The 20,979-nt window shown below is 40.2% G+C and overlaps 2 protein-coding genes across 3 annotated transcripts; one reads left to right on the top strand and one right to left on the bottom strand.

The window, feature by feature from the left end:
• Positions 1-3,553: 3,553 nt before the first annotated feature.
• On the bottom strand, positions 3,554-19,245 carry LOC129769200 (E3 ubiquitin-protein ligase SHPRH). 2 transcript variants are annotated; one of them, XM_055771306.1, is made up of 6 exons: positions 19,022-19,245; positions 17,409-18,958; positions 16,352-17,348; positions 11,779-12,307; positions 11,125-11,718; positions 3,554-4,019 (listed from the first exon to the last, which is right to left on the bottom strand). In XM_055771306.1, exons 1-5 carry the CDS (start codon positions 19,173-19,175, stop codon positions 11,139-11,141), a joined length of 3,810 nt encoding a protein of 1,269 aa, XP_055627281.1. In that variant the 5' UTR covers positions 19,176-19,245; the 3' UTR covers positions 3,554-4,019; positions 11,125-11,138. The 2 variants fall into 2 exon arrangements, with proteins under 2 accessions (XP_055627281.1, XP_055627280.1); XM_055771305.1 differs by lacking the exon at positions 3,554-4,019 and having other exon boundaries at positions 11,075-11,718.
• Positions 9,999-11,130, top strand: LOC129769203 (proteasome inhibitor PI31 subunit). Its single transcript, XM_055771308.1, has 3 exons — positions 9,999-10,237; positions 10,303-10,826; positions 10,888-11,130. The coding sequence occupies exons 1-3, from the start codon at positions 10,094-10,096 to the stop codon at positions 11,021-11,023; spliced, it is 804 nt and encodes a 267-aa protein (XP_055627283.1). The 5' UTR covers positions 9,999-10,093; the 3' UTR covers positions 11,024-11,130.
• Positions 19,246-20,979: the final 1,734 nt, after the last annotated feature.

The following is a 20,979-nucleotide window of genomic DNA, read 5'->3' on the forward strand; positions in this document are numbered from 1 at the left end:
CAACAATCGCCTAATTTTTTTATGCTATGATTGACGATTGTTTTGTGTTGCAAATTATACAGTCGCAATGATAAATATAAACAAGGAGGGGAGATAGAGGGAGGGGAATATTTACGGTGGGGTATTAGTAATGAATCTCTGCTGAGGCAAATATTCAGACATTTTCGAACCAGTTTGTTTGTTTTCTGTCGGCATTCAGTGAACTTACGCTATGGTGAAGTTAAGGTTGTCCACCAAGAAATTATTTGGGGAATACCAATAATAATTCAATAAGTTATATTAAGTTATTATTTATTTAGGCCCCACGTGCCAGTCGCAAAACTGCTTTCAACTAGGATTGCATTTGCGCTAATCTTGATCATAATGAAGCAGTGCTACTCTTTTCGAGGTTGTTGAGATCAGCAGATAGAGTTTGGAATTTTGTATGTGATTTGGTTTCGCTTGCCAGTAGCAAAACTTTCTCCACTAAGGATGACAGCTGCGCTTATCTCGAGCATGTATTGTTCGGCGAGCACAATAATGAATCATCAAACAATTATCGTCAAATGAGTCTACAATAAAAAAAAATCCAGGGCGACCAAACTGGTAGAATGGTTATTTTAAAATTTTCGCAGCATTATAAAATAATATCCGCAGTTATAAACAAGCGACTTGAATTAAACCACAACGTAATTCTACGTAAACAATGCGGTCGTATCTTAAAAACAATCTCCTATATTTTTTTTCAAAAAAAACTGTGGACTAACAACATGCAGCACTCTGAGAGAGCCGCCAATGGCTAACCCAACAGGTCCACCTAGAATTCCTTCGACAAATCTAATACCGCTGCAAACTGCAGCACCTTTTGCTTTTAAAGTGATTCCATTTAGCCGGAAAATAATTATTAACGCTAAAAGGGGAATCGATTCCTCCTCAGAAATACCCAATAACCCCCGATAACGACGATCGATTGCAGCATTCGTAAACAAATATTGATATGTAATATAATATCTACTTCGATAATATCCACTACACCATATCTTATCGTGTTCTTCACTATCAAATCAATAGACAATGGCACCCATCGGTATTGAATTACCATCGATACCTCGGATTTCTCTAAATGCTCCGTTAGGTCCAACTGCAGAGGAGAAATAGAATTGAAAAACGACAAACGCGAGAAAGAGATGTTGGAGGTTGAAAAGAGATTAGCTTTCGAATAATATGATTATCATACCACTTCGTTTTGCCAGAAAGAGATTATTATTAATGCTCAACGAAGGAATCGAATCCTCCGAGGAAATACCCTGCGCAAATTAGAATCGATTATCGATTGCGGCATTCGTACACGAATAATTTTATAACGCACCATTCATCAAAGTGAGATCTTCGATATGGTGAAATATCCACTGTCATATATTTCGTATTCGTCATTATAAAATCCATAGTCAATGGCGCCCATCGGTATCGAATCATCATCGACACCACCATTTTCGATAAATGCTTCTTTCAGTTCGGCCTGCAAAAACTTTTCTGAACTCTAATCCATAAATTTGGTTTCCCTGAAAAGGGCCGTTGATTATATGCTAAAGTACTAAAATAATAATGACGAAAGCGGAAGCGCGGCTGTTTAAGCACCTTGGGCATGATGTGACGCGTTTTGCGGGGCTTTGCACACAAATTGGTATCTTCGAAGCTGGAGCTCTTTTCCGAGCTGCTTTCGTGGTGCTTCACCACCGGTACATTTACGAGCTGTCTGCTTGGTCCCAATGAAACGAGTTCTCACGGTGCGAGAGTAAAGGTAAAAATTCAAAACCTTGCAGTCAAGCGTCACTCTTTTGTTTTCGAAACTTTGAACTTACACCCCGGTACAGAAATGAAAGACGAAGCCCTACGTCAAAAATAACAAGCATATAAAACGTAGACATTTTATCTTTCGAATAAAGTGTTTATCATACCATTTCGTTCAGTTGTTTAGGAGCTATTAACGCTCAAAATCTCGTTCTCCGACGTAACGCTTTCATTTTCGAAACTTTGAACTTACACTCCAGTATTGAAACGAAAGACGTAGTCCTACGTCAAAAAAAATAATGCAAATAGGCTTTATGATTAGTAGCGGTTGGATTTTATTCTTTGATTCTTTCATTAACACTGCCCGAAAGGTCATTTGTGTCGCTCTTCAGTTTGTTCCAAATTCTTTTTATGTAGGATTGGTTACACCTTTTCCTACCAATATATCTGAGAGTTTGAAAATATGTAAAATCGTTGAATGCAGGAAGCATGACAACTGTATGAAATGGTGGATTAAAGTTACTTAACAAAAATTTGTTCTTGTTCATCCCATTTGTTCTAATGCGCATGGAAATCTATTTATTCAATTATGTAATAATCCCATTATGATAACTGATATTAAGCCCAAAATACTAATCGTTCAAAATCACCTTTCGATAACATTCGAGAGAATCAACGACAAATACATATCTGCTTTTCTAATGGTTTCAACGTGGAGATTGTTTCCAAAGCAAAAAAATAAAAACACTATTGATTCCATCCGACATTAGAGTTGCACCTTAAATAATCCTACTGAAATCAGAATATTCTTTTCGGTGACTTCAAAGGACCGTACAACAATAAAACTGCACAATCAAGCGAAAATTTGTCTCTTAATCGTAGAATCACAGCTGAATCAATAACCTTTAATCAAATGACGCATGAAATAATATCTAAAGAAACTTATTTGGCAATAAAATCATTCGCCTGCAAATCTTCAAGAAACAAGTGTCTATCGAAAAGAGTTTCTCTGAACACTTCTGCAATTATTTAGCGCAATTGAATGTTGCTTTATTTGAAGCTAATCGAGGTACTATTCAAAAACCAATTGATCAATGGATTTAGGCCTACTTGAATTTACTGCAAATACTAGTTCAAATAATGAAGCTCAAAATTAGAACAAAGTAAAAAAAAAAATTGAATGCCTAAAATGCTTCAATTTGAAGAAAAATATTTTCGATGTGATTAGTTCCATAAAACATTTAATTCCTCGCGGAGGCGATCTGACGTAGTGGTAACATCCATACTTCTCATGCTAAAGATCATGAGTTCAATTCTCAATCCCGACATTCTACCATCCCGGGGCAAGAACCAGTGGCGGAACTCGTCCTTGTTAAACGCCGGCGTTAGATTGAATTGACTTCACGGTGACGGAACGTTGTATGTGTAGGGCACTTTACCCTTCTGTTAATCCTTCGAATGAATATTGGAGCTAAACGTTCCGAGCGAAATTTCTTAGGAACTTCTGTTTTTTTTTTCTTGTGTAGATTTAGAGTGCCAGGAATAGTCGAAATGAATCCCACCAGAGTACCGGACTTAACCACTCTTATTTCACAGTGTCATTTGCTATTTATTGTACTGTCAGCTGATGCTCGGACCATCTTGGCACTGCTTGACTTAGCTGCCATCCCTGGGAACATCGTCAAAACGGTCCCCTTTCATAGCGTTCTTTAGCTTGGGAAACAAGAAAAGTCTGTCGGGACGAGATCCGAGAATAGGGGGGATGGGTGATGACAGTCATCTTTCGTTTGGCTAGAAACTGCGCTACCAAAATCGCGGTGTGCGCGAGCGTATTGTCATGAAGCAAAAACCATTCTCCAGATCGGTACTGGTCTAGCCGCACGCGCCGTATCCGTGCAAATAATCGTTCCAGGACACTTTTGCAGTAGACCGCATTCACTGTTTGCCCTGGAGGCACAAAATTTGATGGCGGCTCTCTACTCCATAATTAAAATTGTGACGCGACAAAAAATCACTGCGTTACTCTTATCAGCCAAAACTAGCTACTGAATCGAGATAGCGGTTCACGGTAGAAACGGTAGCTGGCCAGAAGATGGCGCAAAGTAGCTTGTGCGTTGGAGCAGAGATAGCGCCACTTCTCGATTTTAGCGCGCGGTAGTCCCGGAACTTTTTGAATGCACTGATTATTGTTGATATCCGCACGGTGGAATTTGAAATGATGACAGTCACAGAGGATCAATTGGAGAGACCTGGAATGCAACACGAAAAATTGAACATTTGATTCTCACATAGAACTTTTTGTGAACATGCTTTGTGCAAGTTTCTACAACACGATAAATTTGTAAGAATGCTTCCAACAATTTTCTAACCATGTTACTACATTATGTACTTCGCACACTTTTCTTATGATTATTTGTTAGATTTTCAATGATTTTCCTGTTTTAACTTGTTTTTCACATTGTGTTGTGTTCGTTGAAATATCCAATTATAGATCACAATCGCTCCCAATGCGACACTGCGTGGTCCCTCGGTATGTCCAATTATACGACCATAAATGATTAGAAAGGATATTTTCATTTTTTTAATAGTTTCAGTGATATGTTCCCATACTACAAGAACGTCGCATGAAGCTATTCGAATGCTTCTGCTTTACACTGAACAGAACTCCAAATTAGGCGAAATAATTGAAAAAAACAGTGTTTGCCAAATGGGATTCACTGAAAAAATCGCTTTTGTTCGTTCAAATATGATCATACAGAAATCATTTCCCCCAGCGGCATTCTTTTGTTTTTATGTGCTACAAATCACGACACAAAATAGAACGAGACAACTCTGCATCGGTTCGCGCTTCATGATACAGCAGCACGCAAGCAAAACCATCATATACGCTCTTAACGCTCAGCAAAGAATCAATTTTCTCCAAACAATAACCGGAACATGGTGGGGTGCCCATCCAGGAGACCTCATTCAGTTCTACAAAACAACGATATTATCAGTGTTAGAATATGGCAGTTTTTGCTTCCGATCAGCTGCCAGGATTCATATTCTCAAGCTGGAGAGAATACAATATCGTTGCTTGCGTATAGCCATGGGGTGTTTGCATTCGACACATACGATGAGTCTCGAAGTTTTGGCAGGAGTACCCCCGCTTACTCTTCGGTTCACAGAATTATCCTACAGATTTCTCATCCGTTGCAAGATCATGAATCCATTGGTGATTGATAACTTCGAAAATCTACTCCAACTGACTCCTTAGTCAAGTTTTATGTCTTTATACCATGAGTACCTTACCCACGACGTGTACCCTTCACCAGGCATCTCCAACCAAGTTTGCTTCCCATACTTCTGGAATTCCTCTGTCACTTTTGATCTGTCCATGCGACAAAAAATTCATGGAATCCCAGATCACCTACGCTCCGATTCTATTCCGCCGATATTTTCGGCAGAATATGGGAATGTTGGATCTGATAAAATGTTCTTTACTGACGGTTCATTCATAAACGAGTCCACTGGCTTCGGCATCTTCAATGAAAATTCCAGTGCCTCTTTTAAACTCAAAGATCCTTGTTCCGTGTATGTCGCAGAAATGGGTGCGATATACTATGCTCTAGGGATCATTGAAACACTGCCCATCGACCATTATTTTATTTTTTCAGACAGTCTCAGCTCAATAGAGGCAATCCGCTCAATGAAAGTTGATAAACGCTCATCTTATTTCCTAACAAGAATAAGACATCTATTGAGTGTTTTGGTCGAAAAATTATTCAAGATTACCTTAGCATGGGTTCCCTCTCATTGCTCGATTCCGGGGAATGAGAAAGCGGACTCGCTAGCTAAGGTGGGCGCTTCAGAAGGCACACTTTTTGAAAGGCAAGTTGCCTATAATGAATTTTTTCACATTCCTCGTCAGGACACACTCGTTAGTTGGCAGCGCATGTGGAGTGAAGATGAGTTCGGTCGTTGGTTACACACGATTATCCCTAAGGTCTCGACGAGTGCATGGTTCAAGGGATTGAATGTAGGTCGTGATTTCATTCGCGTGATATCTCGGCTTATGTCCAATCACTACAACCTAAACGCGCATCTCTATCGCATTGGGCTCGCAGCAAACAATCTTTGTGATTGTGGCGATGGCTACCACGACATCGAGCATGTTGTCTGGTCGTGTATCCGGTTCCATGAGCACAAGGCAGACAGTCGGATATCCCCGTCCGGGATATCTTAGGTAGCCGGGATCCTGATCTTCTGCTTCATCTATACCTGTTCCTCAGAAACGCCGATGTCAACGTTTAATGATGTTTCCTTCGTTGTGTCCCCGTTTCATATCCCTCCTATCCGTTCGATAAACTTTTACTTAGTCGCGGCAATACATACACACACTCTTTACAGATGCACGGGCCAAAGGTTGTGCAGTCCACTGATCATTCAACAAGAGCCAAAGGTTGTACCGCTCATGACAACTCTACACGAACTGATGATTGCGCCGGCTAGTGACCATTCTATCTTGGTTTCCTCGAGTCGAGAAAGACGCACCACGCTAGATATGGGGTACAGACTAGGGGGGCGTTGCTGATTAATGGTCAGCTGCATCCCAATAGGAAGTATCCCGTGTCGGGCACACGTACAGAGCATCGAAGACTGCAACATACCAATTATGAGAACACTTGTAATACTAACCTCGAGCCAACCGCGAGTAATCGGTTACATATTACTAACATAGTTGTAAGACAAAAATTGTCAAAATATTGAACTCCCGGCCCCGTCAGGCTAACGCATGGCTAACACATGTGCCTTAACCCTTTCACGACCACGGGGACGCCGATGTCCCAAGCAAAAATCATGGATTAATTAAATATTCACGTAACCATTGTAAATTATTTTTTTATTTTAATATTTCGGAATGTACCTTTTTATTATTTTTACTGGCAATACATAATAGCGACCATAGGGACATATTTGTGCCATAAATTTAACAAAAAAAAAGGTAAAAGTTTTTTGAATTTTTAGTATAAATTATGTTTTTAGGGTGCCTATTGATTCATAACATATAGCTAAATTGATTTAATAAGGTACCGTAACCTTATGGTCCTGAAAGGGTTAATAAAAAATATATTTTGAGAAAAAAAAATATACGCTATCGATGCAAAAAGTTTATTTTCTTCTTTGCCTCTAATACCATGGACAGACATACAACTGTACTTTACAGAGGCGAATGCCATATTAGGCAAAGTCTCTTTAAAAATAAATAAAAAAAAAAAAAAAAAAACTGTACTAGCGTTGTACGTGTACAGCGTTGTACAGGTACCACGATAGCATGACACACATACTTTGGTTGTACATTGTACCGCATGTCAAACTGACAATCAGAAATTTTAATTTATTGCATTGTATTTTCACCAATATTTCAATGAAAAAGGTTTTTATTTAGCGTCTAAACTATCAAACACAACAAATACGTTTCCAAACTGAGTTATTAACTCAAGAGAAAGTCAATGAAAAGAATGTATACCAAGTGTTTTGATTCTGTTTGTTCATGCTACCCACCACTAACCGTCTATGGCGCTGCGCACAGTACAACTGTAACCATGTACAGCGGTGAAATAGGTCGGTACAGGTACAGCGATTGTACTGAGTTGCTTGCATGGTTCTAGCGCTGTACATGGTGACAGACATACAATTTTCGAAGTACAACGCTAGTACAGTTGTATGTCTGTCATAAGTATAACACATACATATCGAACCTCTCCATGCATCATGAAACAGCAGGATCGTACGGACTTCGCAAAGCGAATGGTTCATATTCAGCTAATGTAGCAGATCCTGATTTTTAAGTCTCAGAGAGTGCAAACTATATGATTATTTAGCTAGATAGAGTCTAAGGGAAGGGTAGTCAGATTATATTTTCCATTTTTAACGCTACTATCCCTTGAAATATATATTTTCATATAGACCGCACAGTCTTACTAGCAACACCGCTCCAGTGAGAAACAAAAACTCTTTCGTTTTATCTCTTTTACCCGAGAGATTGCTAAAATGGCCGCTTTTTAGTAGCCAGCATAGAAAATCAGGAGCATAGAAATCATAACCTAAAATTAAAAATGAAGTGCTCCGCGCGATTCTTCAGCTGTGCATATTAATTGCAAATGGTCAAGAAAGCTTCCGGATGGGTATCCAAACATCGCTTGCCAAACTATCCAACGTAATCAAATATTAACATATATGACTCCAAACATTAAACAATACGTGAGCCCCCTAAGCGCAAGCCCTGTTTTATGCTGCCTACGCTCAATTTGCATTGGATGGGATGGGGTTGCCAGAGCCCCGCTTTTCCCATTCGTTGCTCTCCGCAAATGGTGACCGAAGGTTCAAACTTGTATGCAGGTTTCGAAAATGGTGTGCGATGTTTGGTACAGCTCGAATATGCAAACAACAGTCTTCGCTCCTTTCTTGGTTTAATCATTTAGTGTACCACAAGTGATTATTGTCATTCATACAAGTACCTGAATGATCCACTCATATTTGGTTATATGTTCGTGAGAGGTTACTTGTATGACACATTGTGTATCATTCGATTTTGATCGAAATCCAAACTGCAGTATCCCACACATAATCCAAAGGATGGGTTTGTTCCTGTTTCTCGTTTATTATCACTTTCAATTATATTCCTCTCCAGTGCCCATCGCTATCGGCCGATCCTCGTCACTCCCTCCCTCTCACCCTGTCCCATCTGTCAATGTATCAATGTTTTCATAAGCAGGTATGCTATTCTTTAATTGCGGTTAGAGGGAAGACCCTACACAAACACTGGAATAAATGAGTTTTTTATTGGTTTTCGAGTTGTTGAGACCAAAGAGACAGTTTGTATCATGACTGAGACTTTTCCTTAAAAGAAAATACCAAAACTTCGCGAAAGTATTTCTATTATTTTAGAATTATGTTTTATTTCATGGTACACCCACAGAATCCCTTGCAATTGCGATGCAGCGTTGTGAATTGCAGGAAACATTGAGGGAAACAGAATAAATAAAAGGTCAATCTGAAGACAATTGTGAATTGGTGGCGGTGGAAATCGGTTAGGATTCTTTTAAAGTACGTCGAATTCGTTATCCCGTTTAAGGCGAAGATAAATATTTATATTTTAAATATATGAATTACTGCTGCTTGAAATTGAAGCTACCGGTGAAAGACGTTGAAACAACTTATAATATATCGTCAAAGAAGGGAATTGCTGAAGCAGAAATGGTTCGCTCTAGGGTATGTTCAGCAGCAAGATTAGCTATGTTGGAACGTCAGTTTGGAATCGTAGGCGAACAACAACACTCAAAAGAGCAAGAACGAAGGGAAAGAGTCGAAGAAAAGAGAAATAGAGGCTTTTGGAGAGAAAAAAAATTGAAGGCAAAAAAGAAGAAAAAAAATCGAGTGCAAAATCGAAACTATTCCAATGACTATGTGAGAAGCTAATAAAGACTGGACCGCTAGTCATATCAAATAAATCGGATCAGAAGAATCTGAGATATCGTGTACTTGGAAAAAGTAATATCGAAAAAAACGCATTTGAAGTTTTTAATCAATGCCGTACTTGATTAAATACAAGGCGCTTGTATAAATGTATAACAGGTGAAGCAACATCATCACTTCAATGAGAAGGGGATTACGGTTTGTGGAGCGGGGGTTGTTTGTTTTGTTATTGCTAGGATACGCCATTTTTGTTTTTCACATGCGAGAGTAGTGGATGAACTGGATGAGAATGAAATTCTACAAAATCATTCCGTCTTTTTCACATAAATTTGCTTTTTCACAACAAAGTAGGCATCGTTCGAATAAGCGTCGCAGCAGTTTGTAGAGAGCCGCCGGCAGCGTTCTGATGCTGTTTGTAAACAATACCGACAGCAATTCCAATATGGCTGAAAGTGCATTTCATATGATTGTTTGACCTGGTATATATAGAGGCGCCTTGATTAAATACTGGATTACTAAAAGGGCTATAATTCGGTAAATGAAATCAATTTCGAAAAATCCCTCCTAGAGCACATTTTTGAATGTCTAAATGACAGAAATATATAGAAAAAAAATTAATTTAAATTTCTAATCTAGAATACCTCCTTAAGAATAAGATACCCGTAGACTAGTGACACCTATCCGTTGCAAGATGAATTTCTCTCGATAGAATATTTCAAATGTAAAGCTGCAACCACTTCAACCCAGTATGCGTAGAATCACCTTAAGTGACAATAATAGATGATAAACATTTTTCGGCGAAATTTGTTTATGTCCGAAGCAATCATCAGTGATATTTCAAAAATCGTGATCCATCTAATTTAAAATGTCGGAATCAGATTACTTTGGTTTTGAGCTAATTTTCAAGACAGTTGAAGGATCCATCAACGCAAAATCAGATGTGCTGATGACCGTCATCCATTGGTACTTGATTAAGAACTCATTCCGCAATGTCGGTATTGGAGATGATGTATGTTTTGGTTCAAGTTAAAACGATTGAATGTTAACTAGCACTATTTTTTTCACTCATGCCAGAAAACCTTATCGGAGTCGGAAGAGAAAAGTGAACTACTCCCGGATGGATGGAATGCAAATCCGCTCTCGTATGCCCTTCGTTATGTGAACAACGATCAGCTGTACATTCTGCACGGCACTGACAGCCGAGGAACAATGATCGTAAATTTGTTGAAAGTGAAAACTTTGGATGTATCGAATATTACTCTCAACATTGAAGACACTGTAAAGCAACTCAAGGGATCCATTACAAGTTTGATTCCTGAAGCATCTACGGTGCTGAGTCGTATTCGTGACTGTCTGTTGAAACCCGTAATAGATGGCAACCAGAAAGATGGGGAAGCCCAAACTGAAACCGAAACGCAAAGACCGGTACGCTCGGATGACCCTGTGAATCCACTGCAAATTGGAAGACCACGACTGCCGGATCCACTGGGTGTGGGAAATGTAGGCCGTGGCGATCTGGATCCATTGGGTCGCGGTGGTGGAATGATCTTTGAACCACCGGGTGGGTTCAATCCTCTGGCAGACCTCAGGAGACCGGGGTATTTATATGAACTCACCACAATTAGAAGTATTGAGAAGGTAATGTTTCTCTATTTTCAGACCCCGAGGCCCTATCCCGGGAGCACGCTTCGACCCATTCAGTCCCCCCGTTGGCTCAAATCCAAGATTTTACCGTGTCCCAGATCCTGACCCAGACCATATGCCACCACCTGGATACGACGACATGTTCATGTAATAATCACGGAGGGAACACTTTCGGAGTAAATGGAAGAATTTACGAAGCTGCTTGACTGAATTGTCTCTGTTATTCTGATAATAAAAAAACATATTACTTACCTTGAATTATGGGATCAATCAATGATGATAGTGTCTTCCTCCTCCAGCTGAAATAATTGTTCCAAGTTTTCTACCGTCACCTCCTTGGAACTCCATTTGCCACTGCGGTCACTTTGGATAGTTTGATGGATGGTCTCTTCGATCGTATTCTGTACGATGAACCGATGCACGAAGGTTTGCTTCGTTTGTCCGATACGGTGCACTCGTCCGACTGCCTGCAGCTCCTCACCAGGGTTGAGAATTGGTTCCACCAGAAACACATGAGTCGCTTCGATCAGGTTGAGCCCCTTCGAGCCATACTTCAACGGCAGCAACATACAAGTAATCCCCTTCCGGTAGTCTTTGAATTCTTCTATGCTTTTGGAAAATTTGGCCGATTTCATGCGATGGGTGATTGCATTTTCATCGAGAGCACGTGCCAAAATTAGCAGAATTGGATCCCAATGGGAGAATATAAGAATTTTAACTTCCGCTTCCTTCGCTTTCAGCAGCATAATGGTTTCGACAATTTTAAGTATTTTGTTAGAATAGTTTCCCTTCACGTGAATCGCTTGATCGGAGGCACCCGATTTGGAGCACGTTACATAGTATATGCTGAAAGTATAATTGGAAGAGGTTAAAGAAACGTTAATAATTCAGCAGAAGCGAAATTACTCTTGGACTCGTTGCCGGTGACGGCAAACGACACAGCTAACGTTATTTCCTTGGGCTCGGGCAATTTTCACAAGCTGCGGCGCACAAACGGTACAGAAGTGATGTCCACACTGCAGAACGGCGTACTTTCCTTCCGGAAGGTTTCGACAAATTGGGCACACATCGATCTCCTCCACGCTTCCCAAATGCTGCAGATACTTGAGGGTTCCCTTCAGTCGCACGAATTCTCGTTCCGAAGCCAACTTCTGCACCTGCAAATCCTGAAGTACTTCATCCACCTCACAGTCCAGTATTTGCTGGATAGTTTTCTTGCCGTTGTTCTGTTCCAGCTCCTCTAGGGTGATCGTCTGGAGACGTGATCTGCACATGTTTAGCTCATCGTAGGCCGCAACGGTGTAGTTGATTTCCACCCAATATTTGGAGTACTCTTTGAATTCGGCCTTGATTCGCTCCATAAACGCCACATATTGGTCGCCCTCCTCGGTGATGGTTGCATCCAAATGTTCTTTTTTGGAGAAGGAGTGTATTTCTGCGGAGAGAAATTTCCATTCCTTAATTGATACTTTTATACTCGTAATTCAATGGCGATTTAAAAAAATATATAATCCATTACAGTCTAACTGTTCAGAAAGTTAAACAAATCCTTTGGATGTCATACACTCGGGCGGTAACGTTTTGATAATGTATAATGTTATATTAAGGAATGGTTCAATTTGAGCCGTCTTTACACGAGTGAGACTCGATGATGTACGCGGAAGGGTTAACGAGCAGTGGCAACTATATTGTCTCCAATTTTCTCAACTATTGCAATAGTTTATTTTTTACAACAGCCATTCCATGCCAAACCGATATAGTGGTTTTCAGATTTTCGTGAAAAGTGGTAGTTTTGTTCTTTTTCGCAAAATATTAGACCCGATTTTTTTTTTCAATAGGGTACCCATCAGGGTTGCCACATATACAGAATATTCTGTATTTTACAGTGTTTTTGCTAAATTTAAGATACAAAATCTGTATATACAGAATTACAGATTTTCAGCAAATATACAGAATTAGCTGACCCGGCAATCTCCATCCCGCCCAAAATTTGTTTTTTTGTTATCAATACCTTCAAACATTCACTTTGTCTTACTATGAGCAAGTTCATGGGTCCAATCGCAGAACTGTTCATTGATTTATCTTCTAATCGACCCCATTGAATTTACCTTTTACTGTAAAATTCCTAGTATTTCTAACAAAACTCATCATTATAATATCAGATTATTTTCAGACACAATTCTCGTTCAAGATTTTTCAACCACTTGCAAATAACATGTTTCTCCGTTACATGGAATAAATGTTTTATACAGAAAATATGATAGAATAAAGACAACCCTAAATCGGACAATTCCTTCCTCGAGTTCTGCTATTATCAACACATCCGGCGATCCTTTTTTTTGGTATAGATAGAAGAAGATATACGTTTCATCACAATAAAAACCATTTCCAGTTTCGAACAAAGATCAATTTTTCTAGCGCAAACATCAAATGGACTAACAGCACTTGTCACTATGTAATTGTAGAACATATGGGAATTTAGTTTTCCGAATTTTTCCTTTTTCCTTCAGAGTTTTCCGAAAATTTTCAATTGTCATGTTTGGTTGGAATATTTTTGGTTGAAATATGTGTAATATTTTAATGGGACCCCCTCCCCATTCCAGAGGAGGGAGGGATGTCATACCATTATAGAAACATTTCTCATTTCTCACATCCCAAATTAAGCTTGATTACTTCTCGAGCTATGCAGAAGTTTGTGCTTCGTTTGTATGGCAGCCCCCCTGGAGAGGGGGGAGGAGTGTATTCACCATATAAACGTTTCGTGCCCCGTAAAACCTTCACATGCCAAATTGGGCTCTGTTTGGTTGATTAGTTTTCGAGTTCTGCAGAAATTTGTGTTTCATTTGTATGACAGCCCACCCTTAGAGAGCGGGAGGAGTGTTGAACCACCATAGAAATGTTTATTGCATCCTAAAACCTAGTTTGTATGATTAGTTCTTGAATTATGCAGAAATGTATGCTTCATTTGTATGGCAGTGCACCCCTTCCTCAGAGAGAGGGGAGAAGTGTCTATTCACCATGGAAACGTTTCATGTCTCCTAAAACATTCACTTGACAAATTTGGCTCCATTTGCTTGATTAGTTTTCGAATTATGCAGAAATTTGTTTTTCCTTTGTATGGCAGCTCCCCCTTAGAAGGAGGGGGGATGTCTTACCGCCGTAAAAACATTTATTGCACACTAAAACCTCCACATGCCAAATTTGGTTTCATTTGCTTGATTACTCCTGGAGTTATTTGTGTTTCATTTTTATTGCAACAAACACACCCCCCCCCCTCCCTAAGAGAGGGGGAGGAGTATCTAACCACCATAGAAACATTTATTGCACCCTAAAACCTTCACATGCAAATTTTGGTTCCATTTGCCTGATTAATTCTCGAGTAATGCAGAAATTCGAGTTTCATTTGTATGACAGCCCCCCCCCTTAGAGAAGGGGATGGAGAGTCTAACTACCATAGACAAATTTATTGCACCCTAAAACCTCAATATGCCTAATTTGGTTTCATTTGCTTGAATAATTCTCGAGTAATGCAGAAAATTGTGTTTCATTTGTATGGCAGCCCCCCTTTAGAGAGGGGTGGAGAGTCTAACCATCATAGAAACATTTATTGCACCCTAGAACCTCAATATGCCTAATTTGGTTTCATTTGCTTGATTAATTCTCGTGTAATGCAGAAATTCGAGTTTCATTTGTATGGCAGAGGGAGGTGGAGAGTCTAACCACCATAGAAACATTTGTTGCACCCTAAAACATTCACATGCCAAATTTGCTTTCATCTGCTTGAATAATTCTCGAGTAATGCAGAAAATTGTGTTTCATTTGTATGGCAGCCCCCCCTTAGAGAAGGGGGTGGAGAGTCTAACCATCATAGAAACATTTATTGCACCCTAAACCCTCCACATGCCAGATTTGGTTTCATTTTCTTGATTAATTCTCGAGAAATGCGGAAATTTGTGTTTCATTTGTATGACAGCCCCCCCTTAGAGAAGGGGGTGGAGAGTCTAACTACCATAGACAAATTTATTGCACCCTAAAACCTCAATATGCCTAATTTGGTTTCATTTGCTTGAATAATTCTCGAGTAATGCAGAAAATTGTGTTTCATTTGTATGGCAGCCCCCCTTTAGAGAGGGGGTGGAGAGTCTAACCATCATAGAAACATTTATTGCACCCTAGAACCTCAATATGCCTAATTTGGTTTCATTTGCTTGATTAATTCTCGTGTAATGCAGAAATTCGAGTTTCATTTGTATGGCAGAGGGAGGTGGAGAGTCTAACCACCATAGAAACATTTGTTGCACCCTAAAACATTCACATGCCAAATTTGCTTTCATCTGCTTGAATAATTCTCGAGTAATGCAGAAAATTGTGTTTCATTTGTATGGCAGCCCCCCTTAGAGAAGGGGGTGGAGAGTCTAACCATCATAGAAACATTTATTGCACCCTAAACCCTCCACATGCCAGATTTGGTTTCATTTTCTTGATTAATTCTCGAGTAATGCAGAAATTTGTGTTTCATTTGTATGGCAGCTCCCCCCTTAGAGAGGTGGGTGGAGAGTATAACCACCATAGAAACGTTTATTGCACCCTAAAACCTCAATATGCCTAATTTGGTTTCATTTGCTTGATTAATTCTCGAGTAATGTAGAAATATGTATTTAATTTGTATGGCAAACCCCCTTAGAGAGGGGGGAGGGGTCGCAAACTATCACGAAAACCTTCCCCGGCCCCAAAAACCCTTTCATACCAATTTTCATGGTGTTCGGTTCAATAGTTTCCGAGTCCATAAGAATCAGACAGACAGACAGACAGAAATCCATTTTTATATATATAGAAGATAGAAGAAGAAGATTCCAACTTTGCTTTAATCGAACTACATAAACGTAATTTGTGATCAATTTGGGTCTAGATTTCTATGAAGTTCGCAATCTCTTTCGTATGAAGCACATAGCATATATATAACTTGTTAGCTAAGATAATTGATATAAGAATTAATTGTAAATTTACACCGAAATGTGAGTATGGAATAACCTAGATTTGTTAAACCTTAAACTATAGAGAATAAATGAAATATGCAGCTTTGCAACAGGAGCCTCCCAATATATTCCTACGGTTGGCATTGAATCATTCCCTCATATACCATATTTGGTTAAATCAGGATCAAGTGCTATCAACCAGATACTATAAACAGCTCCATTGACATAAGTTAGGTCTAGAAAAATCATCAGCCAATGACAAAATAAACGTGCAGAATCAACATTTGCATGAAAAAAAACGGGCTTTTTATCGATAAAGAACCAACCCAAAACAATACTGTTTCACGAAACTTGGTAGGGACATCATGCATGGCTCCATTAGAATACGCAGAAAAATGCATGCCTTCAACTTGTTTCAACTTGACATCCGCGAATTGAGATAAGATAAAATCTCGAACAAAGATATTGCAAAATATTTCTAATGACAGTAGAAACCAACTTACGCCTTATGATCAGTTCCTGCACGGTCATCTGCCACGAGCCCTCGGTCGTATTGGTACTCTCCATGAATTGCTTCTGGAAGATCACACATTCGTACAGGTTGAGTGTCGTCTTGATTTCGCACAGCACACACGTCGGACGTCTCCGCTTCTCTTTCGCCGGTAAATCGGGCAACTCTGGATCAAGATGACAAAGGAAGGCAGTTCTCACAAGCTGCTCAATCCGATCTCGCACATCCGCCGGCCACAGGTGCTTTGGGTTGAGATTCGCGCTAAAGTATTCGATCGTTTCGAATGCGCTCTCCAGCTCCAGTCGATGTTTCTTGACTTTATCCAGCCAAACGGTAAGCGTGTAGTCCAATCCGTGAACAGTATGGATACTCTCGGCCATGACGCTGTGATTTCGCACTTCGATGTTTAGTTTGGTCAAAAAACCTGCCAACCGGGTGGAATCTCTATCCAGCGAAAAAATCACACGACGCCACCAGTGGCCATCGATTGTTGGTATGATCTCCTGAACCTTTTGTGCCATAGGAAGAAGCTCCTTCTCTACGTTCTTAACTATGTTTGAATAGTTCTCAATGTATTTCCATTCGAGTTTTGCGCAACGTTCCTCAAGATTGGCAATTTCATCCGACGAAATTTCTTCACTCTCCTGCCGCTTCATCGCATAAACTTCCAACAGATTGTGGAGAGCGTGAATTTGAAGCAACGAATCAACACTTATCGTTCCCTGATAATCATCCGCCCACCGAAGTGTTGATTTGTACATCTTTATCGCCCGATCGTAATCTCGTTTGATCAGATAGATAGCGGCCATTCCGTTGATGCTGGATGCGATCGACCGAAGCTGGGATTTGCAGTCTATCTCGTTGGTGGTGATCAAATGCTGCCGCAGCTCGTTGGGAGTGAGTAACTTCTTCATGGTGAGCTGGTCCGACCGGTGAATCACCGAGGGGATTGTACAATCCTGACGCAATTTCCGGAGAGGTTCCATAATCTGTCAATGGGAAAACGAAATCAAAACTCACTTCGGAATTATTATCGTGTATACTCATACCAAATTCAACGTTTGAATATTCATCCGGGACATTCTGATGTCCCTACCAAGTTTCTCTGCCTTCTCTCGGAACGCTGTGGCACATTTTGCGTGTTCCATACGGTAGAAAAAGTTCTGTAAATCGGACATCGTTATGTGATGGATTACTTCCGTCTGCGGTGGAATGCCTAGCTGATCAAGAACAGAAAGTTTACATGTTCTCCACATGATTCGCGCCATAGCACACAGCAGTGGGCGCGAGTTGCCTACCTCGTAGCGACCGGCCAATTCCTTCCAAATATGGTAGTCGTTGTAGGGAGCATAATCCAAAAAATGTACCAATCCGTACAAATTATCTACACTCTTCTCGATGGGTGTTCCCGTTACGGTCCAGCGATGGACAGCCGGAAGTGTTTTCACCATTCGCGTCGTCTGGTTGTGAACACCTTCCACCATTTGGGCTTCGTCCAGACATACCCGCCACCATCTGATTAATGGAAGTGGCGAAACTCGATTGAGGAACCGTTTCTCGTGTCTTGAAGTGCGAGCATTTGTGGCAGTATAGTATATCTCAGTTTTCAGCACGTTGTAATCCGTCAACACAACGTCGTACTGGGCCAGATCAGTCGGACAGATCCAACCGCTTTTGTCAACGCCCTCATAGACAAGTACTTTGAAGTTGGTATCCTTGATGTGTTTGTTGATTTCGGACGCCCATTGCATTTTGATTGACACCGGTGAAACGATTATAGTGCTACCAGCTTCCACCAATGGTTCCGACCGCCAACACTCCGGACAAATATATCTAGTCGGGTGTTGCAGAGCGTTTTTCAATACACATTTGCTGTGCTGCTGTTGGCCACATTTTCTACACGTAATAATACTGTTGTCTGATGGTTTGCTACAAATACATCTAAATTCGCATTCGTCAGAAATTTTTGCGTCTTCCTCAAGTTCCACAAATTTACGTTTCTTCTTTCGATTGTATAATAAAAGTCCCAACATCTCCACCGTTTTACCCAACCCCATTTCATCGGCTAAAATCCCCCCCGGAGGAATCGGAGTCGCTCTCGGCATTTCATCAACTATCTCATAGCTGTCCAAATACATATAAAAATCCATTCCTGGAAAATTCTGGCATCTCAGCTTGACATATTGCGCCGGTAAGGTTCGAGGAACCTTCTCGCGGTCCAGCATCCATCGGATCGCCTGTGTCTGGTAGGTTCTCAACGTAGGTCTTAAATGCTTGTGACTTACATCTTCCGGGATAGTGACATCCAAACTGTCCGCCGTGTGACACTGTCTCAGCCGATCGTAAAACTGACTGACCGTCAGAGTGCTCCCGTCCGTCGTCGTTTCCTCGTAAAGTTCCATCTCTTGCTGTTGCACGAAATCGTGCCGTTCGATTTGTTCGAAGAATAGTTCCACCATTCGCTTCCTCTGCAGAAAGCAACCGACGTTGTGATATTCCTCCGGTCGAAGACGCCGCAAGAATAAAGACAGGAATGTCGTTCCACTGTCCGAAGCGTCCGAGCGATGCTTGAGTTCATATTCTGGAATGCGGTTAACATCTTAAAAATAACAGTAATCGGTTAGATTGTAATCACATTCAAATGTTCAATAGTAAAACAAACCACGTAGAAGTGCTTTGATATCTAAGGATTCGTCTAATTGTTGGTAGGATTCTCGGTTGTATTTAAACAGCTGTTTTCCGAGGGATTCGTCCAGCACGCCATCTTTCACGGATTTACTCCGAAGAATTCCAATGTCAGCTAAACAATATTCCATTCTGGTATTAGTTTTTAAATACTGTGTCAACCCCAGACAATGTGAGTTTTCAATAAACTTTGTTGTTATTGCAACAAAAAATTAGTAGAGGCCCAAAGTACGTGGAATAAAAAGGTAGTCTACTCCCTGCTTTGTCAAGTGTGGTAGGCAAAGGAAAAAAGCAAGAAATAGTAATAAACCATCGATCGAATCCATATAAATTTAAACATTTTTTAATTTTTCAAATTATAATACAAGAACTGTCTCCAAAAATGTTTCGAAATAATGAAATAGAAGTTTACTTAATTATTTTAAAATTTAAAACTGTAAAATTATCGCACCTGTACTATAAAAATAATGCAATCCGATAAACAAATGTGTTGAGAGGTTATATCGAAGCAGTGTCGTTCCCGTTCCCGAGCCATGAAGCGAATGCATGGGATAACTGAAAACGTCTCCGATTAGTTTATCTCATTCGAAATTATTCTGTTCCGGCATCGCGGGACGTGGTACTTCAACATTTCGCTGAAGTAAACAAAACCTGTTCAGTATGAAATCGATAAAAAAACCACATAAAAACTTACTTGCACTGAAAAAGCGGTATATTATCGTGTTTACCGTCGGCACGACTAACGATTTTGTTTCTTTTCAGGATTTTTGGTAAAAGTTCGAGAAAAAAAATCGAGAAATATTGAAAAAACTTCAGTACTTCGAACTAATTGACGATTTGTTATTACTAACTTCGTTGTGTGTGTAACACATGCGCTCTCCGTGTGTATACACAGGAGGCATCCCTTACCTTCTATTCTACGTACTTTGGTAGAGGCCAAGGCTTGTATCCAAGGCAACGACTTTGTTAGTAAACAAGTTACAGATTGCTTTTGGTGCTGGTCAATACAGGGTGACCAATGTGAAATGTGATGCAAGGCGCGTAGAAGTATATCCTAAGGTGGGCCAACTTACTAGAACCACTCTTCAGCCATCTTGGAAGTCTACTGTGTTTTGTTTGTAAACAAAACACAATACGCTTGTGCACAAGCTCGCTCGTGATCAGTCTGTCTCTTTCACGCTTCAAGGAAATAAATCCCTTTTTGCTTTCTTCCGTACTGTTTTCATATACCGCTCCCCTAACCAACTTAGTGACGAAACGGCCTCACCTAGTACCATAGACCCGTCTTGATGTGATGCAAGGCGAGTCTATGGACGAGGTGGGTCACTATGTTGGTTAGAGGATGATGGGCCCTATCCGCGTTGACGGCATTGAGCTTGTATTACGGAATGGGGGAGTAGGCATGACCAAGACGGGTCTATGGTACTAGGTGAGGCCGTTTCGTCACTAAGTTGGTTAGGGGAGCGGTATATGAAAACAGTACGGAAGAAAGCAGAAGGGGAATTATTTGCTCGTAGCGTGAAAGAGACAGACTGATCACGAGCGAGCTTGTGCACAAGCGTATTGTGTTTTGTTTACAAACAAAACACAGTAGACTTCCAAGATGGCTGAAGAGTGGTTTTAGTAAGTTGGCCCACATTAGGATAAACTTCTAGGCGCTTTGGGCATAACAATATGGGTTTGCAGAAGAAACAAACACACTTTTAAAATACAAATTATGAATGAAAAATATTTTCCCAGATCAAATTAGTACTCTATCTAAATGAAAATCACTTTTGCTTGCAAGTAGTTAAAAAATATCATACGAAAATTGTTTCTATAGATAATTTTATATAATAATGGTAAGTTTTGGTGAGAATATCTGAAAATTCATGGAAAATAGTTTAAATTAGGGTCAGCACAACGCACTTCTAGTAGGTAAATAATGCCAAGAAA

The sequence above is a fragment of the Toxorhynchites rutilus genome, chromosome 2 (assembly GCF_029784135.1).
Source record: "Toxorhynchites rutilus septentrionalis strain SRP chromosome 2, ASM2978413v1, whole genome shotgun sequence".
In the NCBI taxonomy this organism is placed as follows: Eukaryota; Metazoa; Arthropoda; class Insecta; order Diptera; family Culicidae; genus Toxorhynchites; species Toxorhynchites rutilus.